The sequence below is a fragment of the Electrophorus electricus genome, chromosome 7 (assembly GCF_041902795.1).
Source record: "Electrophorus electricus isolate QZ-2024a chromosome 7, ASM4190279v1, whole genome shotgun sequence".
Taxonomy (NCBI): domain Eukaryota; kingdom Metazoa; phylum Chordata; class Actinopteri; order Gymnotiformes; family Gymnotidae; genus Electrophorus; species Electrophorus electricus.
Window position 1 is genome coordinate 7,034,861 of NC_137503.1, and position 17,338 is coordinate 7,052,198.

The 17,338-nt window shown below is 40.6% G+C and overlaps 1 protein-coding gene across 11 annotated transcripts in view; it reads right to left on the minus strand.

Annotated features, from left to right (window-relative positions):
* The window catches only part of opa1 (OPA1 mitochondrial dynamin like GTPase), a 28,744-nt gene extending 12,515 nt beyond the window's left edge, over positions 1–16,229 (minus strand). The window contains exons 1-27 of one of the 11 annotated variants that reach the window (XM_035524378.2): positions 16,054–16,229; positions 13,898–14,216; positions 12,595–12,691; positions 12,331–12,438; positions 11,019–11,066; positions 10,012–10,100; positions 8,728–8,892; positions 7,174–7,227; positions 6,924–7,028; positions 6,710–6,796; positions 6,483–6,596; positions 6,045–6,125; positions 5,863–5,937; positions 5,630–5,701; positions 5,057–5,156; positions 4,817–4,947; positions 4,522–4,594; positions 4,359–4,431; positions 4,157–4,272; positions 3,023–3,087; positions 2,723–2,799; positions 1,807–1,972; positions 1,230–1,382; positions 865–973; positions 654–733; positions 394–534; positions 138–254 (exon numbers count right to left, since the gene is read on the minus strand). In XM_035524378.2, the coding sequence (XP_035380271.1) occupies positions 138–254; positions 394–534; positions 654–733; positions 865–973; positions 1,230–1,382; positions 1,807–1,972; positions 2,723–2,799; positions 3,023–3,087; positions 4,157–4,272; positions 4,359–4,431; positions 4,522–4,594; positions 4,817–4,947; positions 5,057–5,156; positions 5,630–5,701; positions 5,863–5,937; positions 6,045–6,125; positions 6,483–6,596; positions 6,710–6,796; positions 6,924–7,028; positions 7,174–7,227; positions 8,728–8,892; positions 10,012–10,100; positions 11,019–11,066; positions 12,331–12,438; positions 12,595–12,691; positions 13,898–14,216; positions 16,054–16,082 (2,844 nt within the window). In that variant the 5' untranslated portion in view covers positions 16,083–16,229. Of the gene's footprint in view, positions 1–137; positions 255–393; positions 535–653; positions 734–864; positions 974–1,229; positions 1,383–1,806; positions 1,973–2,718; positions 2,800–3,022; positions 3,088–4,156; positions 4,273–4,358; positions 4,432–4,521; positions 4,595–4,816; positions 4,948–5,056; positions 5,157–5,629; positions 5,702–5,862; positions 5,938–6,044; positions 6,126–6,482; positions 6,597–6,709; positions 6,797–6,923; positions 7,029–7,173; positions 7,228–8,727; positions 8,893–10,011; positions 10,101–11,018; positions 11,067–12,330; positions 12,439–12,594; positions 12,692–13,897; positions 14,217–16,053 lie in introns of those variants that run through there. The other 10 variants (XM_081717738.1, XM_081717742.1, XM_035524379.2 and 7 more) reach the window with 10 other exon arrangements.
* Between the last annotated feature and the right edge of the window lie 1,109 nt (positions 16,230–17,338).

A 17,338-nucleotide genomic window follows, 5' to 3' on the forward strand; every position in this document is an offset into this window, starting at 1 on the left:
ACTCAGTAGGCTGTAATTCTGTTTTGTCAACACTGAAGTCTCTGCCTTTTCAAATTTCTGATATTTCACAACATATTTATGCAGTATTTATGCACTGTGTAGTATATTGAAACATTGTTAACAACATGAACCTGTACCTCTGAGTCGACAAAGTGCCTCTGGTAGTAGTAGAAGCCCCTTCGGCAGAGATTACAGTGGAACAAGGACTTCTGCAGAAAGTGTCGTCTGTACAGTTGGTGCCAGGTGTCCTTGATCTAAAGCAAGAAATGAATCAACTAAAATGAAGCAACACTTTCAGGTTTTTGCTACGAAAGCTACGGCTATACCAGGACAGAAAGACAGGAGACTACGGAAAAACACAGGGTTTGATTTTCAGTGTCAGGGTCCACTGACCAGCACGGGGTCCACCTCCACCCCTCGCGCCTCCAGGTTTTTGCGGACGGTAGTGACCTCATCGTTGGCCAGGTAGGCCGTGTGGTCATCGTGAAGCTTCAGTAGGCGCTCCAGCTCATTCTTGGTTTCATTACGAACATGCTGCACAAGAGCAACAGACAGAGCGTGAGCAGCACTCACATGGCTAAAGCAACACAATAACTCTGTCAAGGCGAGCAATAAAACAAGCTGGGTTGAGGCATTTGTGGACTGTCCCTAACTTGTTCTGGCGTGCGGTTGGTCCAGCTCATCCATCTCTGCTTCCAGTTGGGCCCCACCATGTCAGCTATAACTGACTCAGCTGGAGGAGAAAGTCAGGGTGGTAGGGTTGGGGGGGGGGGGGCATAGCACAAAAAGTTAAACACAACAGAGCAGAGAGCAGAAGGACCAGTAAGACGACCGTAAGCAGGGGCCGGGGAGGGTGGAGCTCACTGTCTTTGAGGCGCGACTGCAGCGTCTCCTCCATGAACTCGATGGCGGAGTCCCACTGAGGCTTGTCTGTGATGGAGCGATCCTCTAGGGCGTTGTGCTGGATCACTCGCTGCAACAGGCAAGGAGAAGGAGGCTTACTGATATCAGCCACCACCCACAAACTTCTCCCAAAGTTAGAAGCAGATTTCACAAGTTTAGGAAGCTGCTTCTTACTGAAATATCTAAATGTACTTGAGGACACCTTATAACAAGCACTGATCCAAACTGTTAGGGGTGATTTTGATATTAGCAGGTGATATTAGCAAGTGCCGGTTGGGTTGTGTAGTAATAGGTAAATGTGGGTAGCATGCCGGACATGTCTTTACCAAGCTATCCATGGCGCTCTCATTCCATTTATGTCTCTTAATGCTCTCATCTTTGACAGCTTCTTTGAGCTTGTCGAAGATGTCATCCTGATCTTTCCCTTTGTACTCAGCCATGAAACGGGCAAATTCCTCCTGCAGTGTCTCCCAGGCAACCTGGGCAGCAACAGAAAGGAAAAATGAACAAACACAGTAAGACTGCACCCTCCTAAGTGTATCGTTGGACACTTCAGGCTTCAAGCAGGTAAACATGTAAGCAAAAGCTTTTATGTGATTCTGCAAAGGCTTTTTTGTGACCTTGTTCCTGAATTTTTCTTTGTATGAAAGTTGTGTAAAAACTATAAACAGATTTGCTTTCAAGCATGAACAATTTATTTCAAATATAGATGTGATTATTTTTAGATTTTTATACAACTGGAAAAGCAGGTTTTGCCATTTAAAGGTTTGCCTAGTGATAAACACCCATATTAGTTTACTTTTAGACACAGATACATATTTGAATGACACAATCATAATATCTTCAGCCTTAAAGAAGCGCTTTGAATAAAAGCATTCTTGTTTGCAGTCAGTGCTACACCACCTCCAGTGCTTTGTGTGGCAGCTGCTTGTCTGTCCACTGCTTCAGCTTGATATCTACAGTGGTGTTGAAGGTGCCTGAGTTCATGGTCTGGGCAGCAGGCAGGTAAATGTTCTCAATCACATGCGTGGACACTCTCTCCCACAGCTTCTTTTGCAAGATGGACTCCCTACATTAGCAACAAGAGGGAAAGGCCTCAGGAGAGCTTTTTGAGGAAATTATGTGAAAGCTATAGTAAATTAATTAGTTTTAGGCCATACATTTAAATTATTGACATGAAACCTTTTCTTTGTTTGAGCTGCTGAAAATGACAATATTATGTTAATGTTTCATATTTCTCAAAATTGTTTTGATGGTGAATGTTTTGACAATGAGACAAATGACAGAATATCCTGTGGATGTTAACCTAGCTCATTTATCATGAAGGACTCGTCATATTTCATCGCTTCCTGTTTGCTTTGTTCGACTAGGGCATATCAATGCACACATCTCCAATACAGCCACCTAGAGAGGCTCAGAGAAGCCACCCTCTGGCTATTCATCACAGCATTGATCTGAGAGAATGATGGAGCTCACTGGGACCTTTACAAACATCTGATCTATTTTTTATTTGTTTAATTTTTTGCCTGCTACGCATGGCTTTGGAACTCCACACAGTGATAGCAGCTAAACAGCTTAGCTTTTTGTGCTAAGCAAGTCTCAAGGACAAGGCATGAATGAGTCAGATCATTGCTTTGATATGATAGAGCAGCAAAACTGTGCCAGGCTGAACTGTGCATCATAGATTTAATATAGGTATTAAAAGAGGTCTACTACAATGGACGAGAATAGCATTGGAAAGAAAACGTGTAAAGAAAATGGACTAGGAGCAGGACACCTTAAAACTTTAGAAATAAGATGAGACGAAGAGAGTACTTGCCAGTGTTTCGGTGTGACCTGGCTCAAGCTGATGACCTCATCCAGGATCTCATTCTTGGCCTTTTCAAAAAGCTCATTCTGTAGACGGAGAGTATCATCTCATCTTTATTTCAATTTAAAGTCTGTCCGGTGTTAAATATCACTACTTACAGTCAATAGAATACAATGTCCTGGAGTGCTTTAATGGGAGCAAGGGACTGGTGAAACGGCAAGGGTGCTGTGTCTGTGGAGCATGACTGACATGGCTCGCCATACCACTCTGGCACTAATAAGTCCGCTTGCGTCATGTTCTGCCGCTTACCCTGTCCAGCTCCCGTAACCGTGGGTAATTATTCTTCCACTCTGTCTCCAGGTTGAAGCGGGAAGCTGCTCAGTGACAGGAAGAAAGTTTACTTTAGGACACATTGAAAGATGTCTCAAGATCATCAAGACATACATTTTCACTGTAACATTCCAGCATTGCAGTTATCAGTTATCACTCCAGCATTGCAGAGTGGCTACTACTGCATACTACTTAGAACTGCAATTATCATTTTACTAATACATTTTTTACTAGTTTGAAATTCAATATTCACTACTACTCAAGACAATTGTAAATTTAATGTGTTTAAAGCAATAGCACACAAGGCTACATTTTAAAAACACATTGTTTATGCACCGGTAACCCGAGAGAAAGCCAATCAGGTTTTTCAAAGAAAAAACAGGAACTTAATCACAGCAAGTAGAAACCACACCTAAAAGTTCATTAAGACAGTGACTAGTCCTAAGCACTCCTGCCGCCCTGCCTCCCCTCCCCAGGGGCCTCCAGATTCAGCTTCGAGGCCATGATCAATGCCCCTAGAGCTGGGTGTGCTCAGCACCAGCCCAGCCAGGCCCCCGGGGGGCACCACACCACACGGGCCGCCTGTCTCACCCGTACAATGGAGACGACGCTAATTGCCCTGGTTATCGGGCCAGTCTCCTGCACAGCGGCCGCGATCGATTGCCCACACAAAGGGTCGGGGAGCGTCCCACGTCAGGCAATAAATCTAGCAGCTGACGGGAGCGGCCGCTTAATTGGTGGGGAGGAGCCGTGCTCCGCGACGGACTGGGTCTGGCTATCCAAGAAGGGGGGCTGTGGGGGCGGGGAGGGGTGATCACAACGAACATGCCTGGGAGGCTGTCACGCGGAGGTAGGCTTAACAGGTAAGTTTCTATTAAATCTAGAGCCATAGGGAGATTTTGTCTGCGCCGGCTCGCAAAATGCCCTTGACAAGATTTTGAGATGAGCGTGGAGGACGGAGCAGCCAAGCACGCGTCCAGGCCCAGGCATTATGCAGATCCTGACTGAGAGGTTCCATAACACAGCAGCCTGATTGGCCCTGCAGAGGTAAACCAAATACAGCACTCCAAGCAGGTACAGGAAGTAAGGGTGAGGGGTGATGCCTCTCGTTACCTTTAAACGCGTCCGCCTGCTGCTCGACTGACTCCCTCACCATTTTCCAGAAGCAGTCAGACACAGCCAGACTCAGGTTCTTTGTGGTTACCTGGTGAGCCTTCAGCATGCCATCTCTGCAACGGAACAGGCCTTGAGGACCCATCTTCAAATCCATTCTCCATACCCCTAACCTTATAGCCACAATAATGCTGAGTCCCACCTCAGAAGTCTGGAGTTCTGAAAGAAGTCCTCTTCATAGTCTTTGATGGATTCTATGCTTTCACTACTACTACCTAGGGGAAGAAAACAAAATGATTCACCACATTTAGCTTAACAGAATGTCTAGATATTATAGGCAATTTTCAAAGCTAAAGTATTTTTACCTTTGCCAGTCACTACAGCAAAGTAACCCAAAGCCTTCATAGGGAACAGCTTGCCCTCAACTATCTGCTGGATCTTAATAAATGAAAAAAAAAAAAGACAAGAAAAAAGCTTACTTCTGGAAAGAATTAATTGCAATATTTGTTAATAACCTCTCCTTTCTATACAGTGTTACAGATCAAGTTATGCTATACCTCCATCTAGTGGACTGTAAGGTAAATAACTTGTCTAAAGAAATGAAAGTTCAAAAATGTTCAAGAAGGTACATCACACCACTGAAGGATGTGAATTACTTACTCTGTTTGGGCTAGCTAGATTCTTCTCTGCAAGGTCCACTTTGGTCAGAACAAAAATGGTCCGTCTACCATGAGGGTCCATTTGGCTGACCAGGTCGGTGACTATACTGCGCTCTGCATCAACTGAACCATCTGAACAGAGCAAGGTCATGAACAGAGCAAGGTCAATGAGGACCAATGCACGGCATTCTTGTGTGCAATCAGTGATTTCTGTAACTGCACTGGGGTGCGGGAGACTCACCCTGAATGCATAGAATGATAGCATTTGGGTTCTGCATGTATGCTCTGCTGATGCTAAAGATGGTATCCTTGGTGTCTGTAGCCATACCTGTGGTCACAGTCTGTATCATATAGACATGGTGTCAAATAAGGCTTTCATTTTGAATGAACTAGTTTTTATATATATATATATATATATATATATATATATATATATATATATACATATATACACACACATATATATATATATATATACACACATATATATATATATACACACACACACACACACATACATATATATATATATATATATATATATATATATATATATATATATATATATATATATATATATATATATATATATACATATATACACACACACACACACACACACACACACACACACACATACATATACACACACACACGTGTGTATATATAAGAAAAAAAATTATATATGTGTGTATATACACACACACACACACACACACACACACACACACACACACACGTATGTATGTAGGTATAAGAAATATATATATACATATAAAATCACACATACACACACATTTCTGATAAAACTTACACTGATTACTCCTGGTAAGTCAACAAGAACCATTCTCTGGATCCCTGGGCCTTTCACATTTAAAGATATTGTCTATCAAAAAAGAAAAAGAAAGAAAGAAAATAATAAAATGGTAAAAATGTAAGTTCAAGTTTTGAATTATAGTCTGTGTCAATTTTAAGTTAGGTCAAATGGAGGAAACAAGAGAGTTAGAGTGAGTGTGTGTGTGTGTCTGTGTGTGTAAGTCATCTCACCTCAGCACTGACTGTTTGGCCCTCCTTCACACTCTTCCGCATCCGCAGTTCAATTTCATGCCTCAATGCTGCAAGCTACAGAAAAAGCATATGATTCTAGAATGCGGGCTCCCAGTGAGGTTATAGGAGTCATCCACTAGAGGCTAATACCTGTAAGCATGTCATATGCTCTAATAACTTACATCCTCCTCTTTTCCCAGGTCAAACTCACGGGTGCTATCTTTGAACATGGCTACATGATGAGGGCCTTCACTTAGTGTCACCTGAAACCAAACAGTGAAAGGCTGTCATTATAAAGGTAAATCATGAAAACAAAACCAAAGGTAAATTAAAAAATAAAAAATAAATAAATAAAAACTTCATTGATCCATGCCTTCAAACCTGTAGCACTTTCTTCGACAAGTAGATACTAATTGACCTTGTGCTACACTGCTTAATTCAAAGCCATCTTAATGGAACATACATTGATAGTCTTTTAATGGAGCACTATATTAAAGCCTTCTTCAGTCACCCCCTTTTAAGAACTACATATCCACCCCTAAGAATTAGTGAGTCTTACTGCAGAGGTGAGCTGGGTAATGGAGTTCATTAATTCCTGAGCTTTGGCTCATTTGGCTCACCTTGACAGGAGATCTGGTCATCATCTCTCCTGAGCCTCGGGGGAAGATCCTAGCCTGAGCAATCATCTCCAACACACTGGTCTTTCCTGCACTCTGGTCCCCTACAACCACCACCTAAAAGACAAAGGTTAGGACAGGAAAGGCCCAGGAAGGACTGTGACATACTTGCTCTCAGTGTTTTCACAAGTTAACAGAGAACAAACCAGGATACAATACCAAGCACTCACCCTTGGCAGGTGATCTTGGGTATTGTAGTTGGAGTCATAATCTGACAGAATGTCTAGGACCTCGGAGTACATGTCAATCAATGACTTCTGCACAGGAAATGGTCAGGAAAGAATGTGAAAATGTAAGTCCTAAGGATCACAGCGAGAGCATGCTATACAGGACGACCGTGTCCCGCAGCAGTTCTTGGAGCAGTGTGGCATGACAATGGCTGACCTTGACCTTCCTTTGGTGAATGCCTTTGTCATCTTTCTGTAGCACCACCTTCCTCAGCTCCTTGTTCTCCTTCTCCAGACGCTCCAGCATCCGCTGGTACTTCATCTGTAAAAAATGGCATTAAACTTCCATAAAATTGTGATTGTGTACTTAATGTATGGGACAATAGTACATATGCAAGAATACATTCAATATGCTTCAAATAAACTCAAAAAACAGTAATTCACTATTACTATAAGTAATATCGCACCTGGGTGCGAAGAAGCTCTTCTTGAAGTTGGTCGACTTTTTCTTTATCTGATGACTACAGAAACAGAGAAGGAGTGATTTCAGAACATTTCCCATTCATTCGTGCATCAGACTCCTGCTCTGCGTCCCTGCCTAGCCCTGGAGGAACCACTTCACAAACATTGCAGACCTTCATGCAGTGAACATCCCAGCGGAGGAAAGTCTAGTTAATAGAAAGTCATTGATTCCATTCGATTCTTGGTCTGCAATAATCAATGGAACGAATCAGCACATTACAAAAAGCATAGAAAGGAAGGCCTGCAAAAGATGGCAGAATTATAAGGGATCAACAGAGAGCAATCATTCTCTGTTCCACACCTGTAATGCATTTTTTGAGAATGACAGCACACCACAGACAGCAGGCCACGTACAAAGAAGTGCTGGCTGACCAGCATTGCATGGGAAACCACCATAAGACAAACATGGTACATTTACACTTTAACATATGAGAGACCATGGTGGCAGGCGATCTCTATAGAGTGCATGTTAACGGTAGCAGCCAGTCAGGCTAGCTAAACCTGCAGCCTGATTACTACAGCTTTAGAAGCCAGATTACTACAGCTTTAGCAAACAGAAACACCACAATCCATGCAATATAAACACACCACTCCATGCAGTAAATGTCAGCACTACATTAGCAGCACTTTAGCTTCTGACTCTAAAATAAGCAATAGAAAAGGGAAAAATGCTTTAGATTTCAGAAAATGATCTGTTGATACTCTAATATCTTAGCAAAATACAGACAATTCATGATGACAGCAGCGTAGAGAGGTTGTGAACTGAGAGCTAAGGACTGCCAGTGTTAGACTCTGTGTTGGATACATGTTGGCAGAGCAGGGAAGAAGGCTTTGATGAAGGCCTTTAATGATGAGTGCATAGGACAGAGCGGTAGGAAAACAGCTTATGAGCAACTTGAGTTTCATAGCCCAAAACTTTAATTGCTCTGGCACATTAAGAATAGCAGATGAGCAGAGGTTACCCTCAAATGTATATTGCGATTCATATATAAACTAGCAGCAGCAATAGCGTTTGGCAAATACAGCGTTTAGGCTGTATTTGTAGCTGCAAAATAATACATATAGACAAAATATACTGATATATATAGAGAAATAAATTTATATTCCTTAATCTCACTTATGTATACTGATATATATATTTCTAACAATATATCTATTACACCCACTGAAGCCGACCAGTAAGCGTGGCTGCAAGGATAGTCGGTGTCTGAGTTCAAGGACCTAGCAGAAGGGTCCAGGCCATAGCAAAACACTATCAAGCAGCGGTTCTCAACCAGTCTTTAAATACCCAGCTCTTACAATGGCATTTATACTCAATTCAGAATCTAGTAAACCATATACAAACAAAGTGGAGATATTAGGAATTTTAAGAGAATTGCTCAGAAGAATATAACTTCCTCATGTTCTGCAGCTGAAGGGAGTAACTTCAGCTTGATAGCTGGTCTGAGGACTGGCTTGAGAAACACAGCTGTGCAGGTGCTGGGGAGGTGGACCATCACCTTGCGCTTGGGGTTCGGGGCCTGGGTGGGGGACGGACTCTGGGCCGGGTTGGGGCGGGGCTCGGGCGGCGGCCATGAATTACTGGCCGCCGCTGCCCGCCAAACTTCCTCTTCATGTTGCTGGATCTGCTGCTGAATGAGAATGAGCTCTCTGAGCAGCCCCTGCTGAGGGACGGCACAGTGAGAGACAGGGAGACAGCTGTCAATTAACCTGTCATCTAATCACATGAAGGGCTTGGGTGGGACATTCTAGAGGAAGTCCACTTAAAGTAAAGACAGCTCTCTGTGAGACACAGAAATATAATGTACTGCCATGATAGGCAGCACAGTCAATCTTTGTACTTTTTCTCTACTCTTGACGTGCAGAATATCTACTTATCAAGAGCAACAGAGGCAGTGATACAACAGCCAGAAGCTCAGTTCTAGTGCAAATTCTAAATTAAGTAAAGCACTAAAACACAAATGGGTTTTAAGCAAATGCACTCAATTGCGTTGGGAATTGATTAATTAATTAAATCAAACCCACTGTATTTTGACATACATGTTCCTAAAATTGGGAAATGAGAAGTTCCTTTAAATATCTGGGTGGCAGCAAGCTCCAAGTATGTATGTGAATCTCCTGAGGGGAAAGCAATGCCAGTAGATGAGCATTTTTGCAACAAGGCATAGCTGCTCATATCTAGAATTTATACAAGGGCTGTGAGTTTCCTATTAAAACAGACCACTATGAGACAGTGTGTAGATATTGTTTTCAAATAGCACCTAGTTATCATTATAAGGAATGGTTAAGATCAATGAGCAGACTAAGACTGGGCTGCGGGTGAAACAAACACATAATCAAAACAGCGGCATCCCTTATGTGAAATAAGATGACTACCTAAGGGAGCAGCTTTTCTTATGTGCGATCAGTGGGAAGCAAGAGAGTGCCACACATCAGCAAGAAATGACTAGACAATGAGTACTTGTAAGACAGAAGCTTATGAAGACAAGCACACGCAATCAGTGAAGATGCAATGTGGTCAGATTATTCCAGTTACTTCACAAAAAAACAAAAAAAAATCCTGAGGTAGTGTGTTGGATTAGTGCTTTACGGTCACAAAGTTCTTAAAATGAGACATGATTCAGTTTAAGCTGGCATGGCACTGGGAGGTAAGAATTGCCTCGAAATAATGTATATGAAAGAACCTACCATTCATTAAACTAAAGAAGGGCCAGACACCAGTGAGTCATGGCACAGACTGAGACGTGGCAGCAGGGAAAGCATGGAGGACATAAAGCACTTGCCTTCTTAAACTGCTTGTCACCACTCTCGGGCACAGCTGCTGTCGCTGAGTGGATCTCAGGCGCTTTCAGGGACGCCTCACTTGCAGTTTCTGAAGGAGACAGACAATAAACAGCTAATGTAGCGTTTCATTTGACTTGTCAGCTTTTCAGCGAAGACACGGAATATAAAGTGGTTAAGATATGAAATTGATTCATATGCTGAAATGGTTTTCTGTTGTTTTTCTCCATCGCCACATCCAAAATAGAAAGCATGTATCTTGTATCCTCAAAAAAGTGGCCAGATGTTAAATACACTGTGGCATCTTCTAAAGCGGCTGTATAAAGGAGTAGCCAAGGAATGAAGTATGACCTGTATAACTATCTGTATAAATATAAGCTGCTCTTTGTCACCACACATGCTTAGCCTACTCCTAACAGCGTTTCAAGCAGAGATCAGAACTATAGGACACACAAAGAGTTAAGACAAAAGAAGAGACCAGCGGTAAAAGGTCCATAGATGTTTCAGAGAAAAAAAGAGGAAGTGATGTCACATAAAGACAAGGAAAAGCGAAACAAAAAATTTAAATGCAATGAAGATGTTGTTAGGTCAGTGAGCAATTTGTCAGTAGTTATTGCAAACAGACTAACATTTTTGACTGTACATATAATTGAAATTCAATATTTTAGGCACAAAACCAAATTCACTAGAATTAAAGGCACTGAAAGGGAGTTACTAATAAACTCTGTGGTCTGCAGATTATGTATCTTAGCTATAAAAAAAAACAAAACAAAAAAAAACATTAACAATAACAAAATTACCCCAAAACAGCTCCACCCACTGAATCCAAACATTTAAATGATTTGTAGACTAAACAAAAACCTATAAGAAATAACTTGGTCAGTTTAGTCCTTAGTGGTGCACACCCCTTCGAGTTAAGCCCATTTCCATTGAGGGGCAGTATTACAGTGGGCAGCATTCAAACAGCAGAGGACAAAGGGGGAGACCAAACTGTGTGCCGTTTACACACCTAACAACAGACGCAGACCAGAAGCTCCAAAGACTTCACTACTCATACCTGTGAAAACGAGGAAGGAGGAGGGAAGGAGGGAAACAAGATCAACAAATGAAAGGGGGGGGGGGGGACAAATCTAACTGATGGCAGCAAAAGGCTTGAAGTCTTATGCTCAAGCCCCTGTAGACAAGCAGTGTGTTAGCATGGTACACTACAAAAGCAACACACATCACTGGACACCAAATAACACCACATGGAAATATTATAGTACATGAACAAACAAACTGAAAACATGCTTCCCTGTCTCCCAAGTAAAGAACCTACTCTGTGCAATAGAGGAAAATACAAACAATTATTTCCATGTAAATTAATAACTGGTTCACCAGCAAACAGAACTCATATTAAAGGCACAACGATAAGATAAATTTATCACCAACTCAACAGGTAAATAGTTAACAAGTAATGGATGTCTCTCTCTCCAGGAATATTTTCCATAAATGTGTGCCCAAGCCATATCTAGGTCTTAAGAACTGTCCAAAAAAAAAAAAAAAAAAAAAAATTGGTTATTGACATACTGATATCTATATAATGAACAAAACTTCAGCATTTGATAAACAAAAAAAAATTGCAGCTATAACAATAAGTAACTATGAGCAGCTATTCTGGGGAAAGACTTTCTTCCTTAAATCTACATATACGGACTATCTGCTATTTTATGAAAATGTCTAATTCAGAAGTAGATTACTTAACTTATTGGTGTGATTTGCATGAAGATTTAGGCAAGTGTTTATGTAAATAATCGCTCATAATTTGGACCATTACTGTTAGCAACATTAGCCCTACAAGTTTGTGTAAACTTGATTTTTGACTGAACTATTCTTTTGCATTCCTAATGTCTGTTATGCATTGTTATGAAAGCAAACTGAGAGCAAACAGAGTATTTAGGTCATAAATATTTTTGAGAGAAGTAGTGATTCAACAAAGAGCAGTTTTAATCAAATTTGAACACAATTGGTGGATGTTCTATTTCAATTAGTCTTTAAATGTACTATATTGCTCAATAGCAGTGAAAACAAGTAGGAATTAGCCCTTTATACTTTAAGCTCCAATCAGGAATTGAAACAATAGCTTTACTTCCACTGGGACCATTATACATAGGAAACAAACAAGAAAAACAGAAACAGTGGAGTGTTTGTTTCTGAAGTATCAAACAATACTGCTTGTTAGTCCTCTGCTGTTCCAGCACCAGACAATTCCTGATTGTGGCTTAAAAGGTGTGAGTAGCAGATGTTTCTATCCTGAGGTACCACAGAAATGTGCGGCTCACCGCTGGAGAGAAGACTCTTAAGGAACGTGAAGTTCTCCCCTATCTTCTCCATGTCTGGGAGTATCTTGGCAATCTCCTCCATTTCAGGCAAAGCACTGGTTAGCTTGTCTTGATCAAGAGGAAAGGAACACATCATTATTAGCAACTACATAACAAGGATGTATAATTATGTATACCTGTATCCATATGTCAACAGATGTAGATTATCAAAACAGGTAGAACTGCTGAGCGAATGCTGATCCCAGAGTTACTCTGCATACGTACCTAAGTCAAAATTTTCACTGAGCTCCCAAACAAAGTCAGGCACTATCCATGTGTACTCGCTCAAATCAGGAAGCATGTCCTTCCATTCATCATACGTCTGGAAAGCATTAGGAAGACAAACACTCTGTATTATGAGGTAACACTGTGCAATGTGTATATAGTCTTTTGTATATTTAGGGTATTCTTGCTGTGATTAAAAGATTATGAAAGTAATGGCATTTGGTGACAAATAGGGTCAATTATTATTATACAAGCATGTGTTCTTTTAAATTGTGCATATTAATATAAAACACTAATATTAATACAAATACATATTAATATAAAAACATCCTACATAATCCTACAAGTATAAACAATAACTAAAAAGAATTAAACTACACATTCATCAAAAAGCCCTGTCTTTACTTAGACAAAACCTTTACATTAAAAAAGGTAGGCATCACCAAACTTTGGCCAATGTATATAATACTTTTTTCCTTTTCATTATTAAATAATTAACTATTGAGCATTACTAGTTTAAATGCTTTTTAAATAAAGGTTAATGTTATAAACCTTATGGATAGAAGAAACTCTATGACTCGAGCATGAATCTATAACCTGATAATTGCAAAATAGGTTGTGATTTGCATATGAGGCACAGCAGTGTTGGAGGGCACAGTTTAATCTGAACTTGGTTCTATATGCCATTCTGTTTGCTATGCAAACACTAGACCAGTTAATGTAGGGGTGAAACACACTGCTTGCATTCTACAAGGAATGCATACCAGTTTTTAGGCTGCAAACTTAAATTATATATAATTCAGGAGTCTGTCACTAGAGGATTAAACTAAAAGCTGAGGTATTGTAAGAATACATTGTATTCTTATGTATGGCTCCCACAATGCCTCAGACTGGGAAATAAAACATTTTTCATCACATTTAGATGAGTGAATTTACTGAGCATGATAGTGCTGCTTGGTCAAGGCAGATGTGCTTCATATTCACATGTTTTATGCCTAATTTCTAGAAATAACATACAATAAAAAAGCTTCTTTTTTTTCACAGCCTAAACCAGGCACAAGCAATGATGAACAAAAATGTATGGCAACTGTGTGACTTTTGTTGGCTGCTCTGGGTATGAGGGTCTGACAAATGTGGTACATCTTACAGAGGCCTAAATCTAGCACAACTGTCCTATTACCCTTATGACACTACACAATACCTCATACATAATGTAAGGAATAATCTCATGACAAGCCAATCACCACTGATGAAATAACTTTATGAGCACATAGCCTAACTTACAAAAAATATAAAACTCAACCTTTTTAGCAGTGTAGCCTCCTCCGACGGCAGATCCAAGCAAGATGTAACGCAGCTTGAGCAGCCTGGCAGCCAGACGGGCCGCCCAGAAGTTGCGCTGCTGCTGGCGGCCGTGGCCTCCTCGCCGGGCCTTGGCAGGGCGTATGGGGAGCCTGGAGAGGGAGGTGAAGCGGCGTGCAGCTGAACAGTGAGGGGGCCTCTGTGGGTTGGTGCTGGGTGAGAAGCAGTGGTGAATGGCACAAGAAAGAGGGTGTAGTTTCTGCAGGGGCATGCGGAACCTCAGGCCCACTCTGGAGGGGAGCAGATTCCTGCATGCTGAGCTAAAGAAAAGAGAATGTGGCATTTGGCTTATACAGTGGCTTGCTACAACTGCCAGCACATATTCCTATGTCATACATTAGGTAATCATTTTAAGAGTTTTTTATAAGTAGTTTATAACCGTTTACTGTAATTTTCACAGTTACAACAATTTGTTGCAATGTTTTCAAGTTCATAAATAACAGTATATTTCAGGTCTTATTTAATCTTATTACCAACTGAAGCTTTCAATGTCTAATTTCCTCACTGCAGAACGATGCAACTAATTAACACTGCAGGAATATAAAAGACTTCTATGTAAGCTAAGAACCAGAAATATTTGATCACATTACAACAGATATTCAGAAAGATCAGTTTAACATAATGTGCCTGGCTAGAATAAGGATATTCGAAACAATTCCAAGTCTGTGTTCGGATTGGTCAACCCTCTAATAACTACTGGAGAATCCTGAATGTAGGCCTTCATGCTTACAGTTGTCAGCTGTATCAATAAAGCTAAACTGACAATGTAATTAGTTTGGAGCATACAACCTAAAAATCTCATACTAAATGTACTGCATACATGTAAACACTAAACAATCACTCTAAACTATGGAAGTCCAGAAAGGATATCAGTTACTTAGTTTTTCTGTATTGTTTTTTGTGATCTCAAGATAAGTTGTATCATGAGAGCATGTCGAAATACAAAAGCCTAATTAGCCATGCTGTACTTCAACTGGATAAATGTATCCAGTTCTATTTTAATCAGGAACTCACAGAACAGGAAACAGTCACAAACATGCATGCAAGTAGTGGCACACATCAATGATCAGAGTGAACAAAAAGTGAAATTTCCACACATCCTTACAGTCAAGAATGGACCCAGTAGACCTTATACAATGTTCTTCAACAAACTCATTGTTGAAGATTTACAGGAAAGTGATTCAAATATACTGAAAAGCTTTTGACACTATCTACAAGTTGGTATTCCTGGGATTTCAAATCTTATGTTAAGTCTTCTAAGTACCACAATTACTGAAGGTAATTTCTCTTATAAATTACTAGAGGTAATCAAATCTTCAGATCACAAGAAATATAAGTCGTGGTTTCAAGATAAATGTACTTAGGTAGCTAACCATCCCAAGTAAGTAATAAGCCTTTCTGGACATCTGTACTGACCAGACCTGACTAGCCAATTACTTCTAAAGCCAAGTGACAGTGGGAATACCGTTTTACATTGTTAGTGTTGATAGATGTGCACCTGTAGTAACACGCTGATATGACACCCAAGATATGACAGTGGTCACAAACCCGGTCCGTCATCCAATGTCATTACCACTTAATTCTAAGAAATATAAGAATAAACAAATCTAAGCAGTTGGCTCGCTACCTACTATTGTAGCAAGTAGCTCAGCCTAATGATTGACTATTCTTAGCTAGACATATCTGAATCCTGGCTAGGTAGTGTCACCGTCTCCAGAACGGTTATCCGCTAACCACGTAGCTAGGAACCTAGCTGGCTGTCAAATCAGACTGGCAAACTATACAAAGAAACAATGCCAATAACTGCCAGGACACGATGAATGACCAGCAAAACCTCAACCGATTCAGGGAAGCTAATACTGTAAACTACATCAGTCCACATGTCCTCCTTAACTAGAAGGCAAACCAGGTAGTTTAGTTAGCTTGCTGACAACACTGACTGTCACCGTGTGGCAATAAATGCTGTACAGACTACATTACGTTGGCTAAATAGTACAGCTAGCGGTTAGCTAGCTAGCGGTTAGCTAAAAAGACACTGAACCAGCTAGCTAGCTGAACCAGCTAGACAGACGGCTAGCTAGCTAGATGGTATCTTACCAGGCAACAGTACTTCCAGCTCGTAACATAATGTTATAAACTATTAGAGGTGTATATTAGGGTATATCGGAACGTTTTTTCAAGCCAAAATGTAATTCATCTTTCCAGATGGAGAACATTAGGCAACTTGCTAGCTATAAAGGGCATTGCAAGCGCTCTAATGATCAGCGTCAACTGTGAGGGGTCATAAAGGTATATCCGGGTTACAAAACAAAAGTCCTCGCTAACCTAAAAAAAGTGTTTTTAAAAGACCTATGTCAATTTTATTAAATTATCTTGGAGACCTGTAGGGCCCATCGAGAAGCTTGTGCTCAAAACCACATGGTATAACTACATACTACTAATTACTATGTTCCTATTTCATGAACACAACTTTTTAATTCCTAAGAAATAGCATGGTCATTGTTTTGGACACTTCTAAATGTTGCACATGAAGTGTAACCTTATAAAGGATTAACCCTCCTGTTACCTTCAAATTTACTAACATCTTTTATCCTTGGGGTCAACTTGAAACCTCCAGAAAATGATTATAATTAAAATTGTTACCCAAGTTTATGTCACATACTTTATGTTTGTTTGTTGACTACTTAAATAGCCTTTAACCCCCACTACCCACCTTATACGTCCAGAAAACCTGTTACGCAACTATGGAGAAATATGCAGATCACCATAAAATCTCACTGATTGACCTAAATCAGAGATCTTTTTGGTGTTTTAATTGCTTTATATTATTTCTAAGTACATATTTTTCTTATATATAACATTTGGAATGAAAAAAATTTCTGTTACGGTGCGTACATTGAGAAAAAAATTATCACATGTGATGTTATGACCATGTCCTTCAGCCATGTCAAGTACCACCCTCATGCCCTGATCTTTTTACAGGTGCTTCCCCATGGGATACACCAGCGTACACCTGCATATTCCAAGCATAGCTGGACTGTGCATCACACGCTACCCATATTTTGATACCGTATTTGGCCAGTTTGTTCAGCATGTATTGTCTGAAGGGACAGCGGATTGGAAAGAAAGGGTAATTGCAGCGAGTTTGGCACGATCTCCTTGCTTCTGCCTTGTTTCTCTGTCATCAAAGCATACGACACGGTAATTAAGTCTACCATGTTGTTCAAGTGGGGAGACGGACCATAATAAGTTTCCATTTTTGGAAGGTAGTGTATTTGCTGGTGGTTGAGAGGCAAAAGGAGGGTCAACACTGAGGGTCTCATTCTCATCAGAGGAGGAGATGCCTCATAATCAGGTCCTCCTCAACATCATCCTCTGTCTC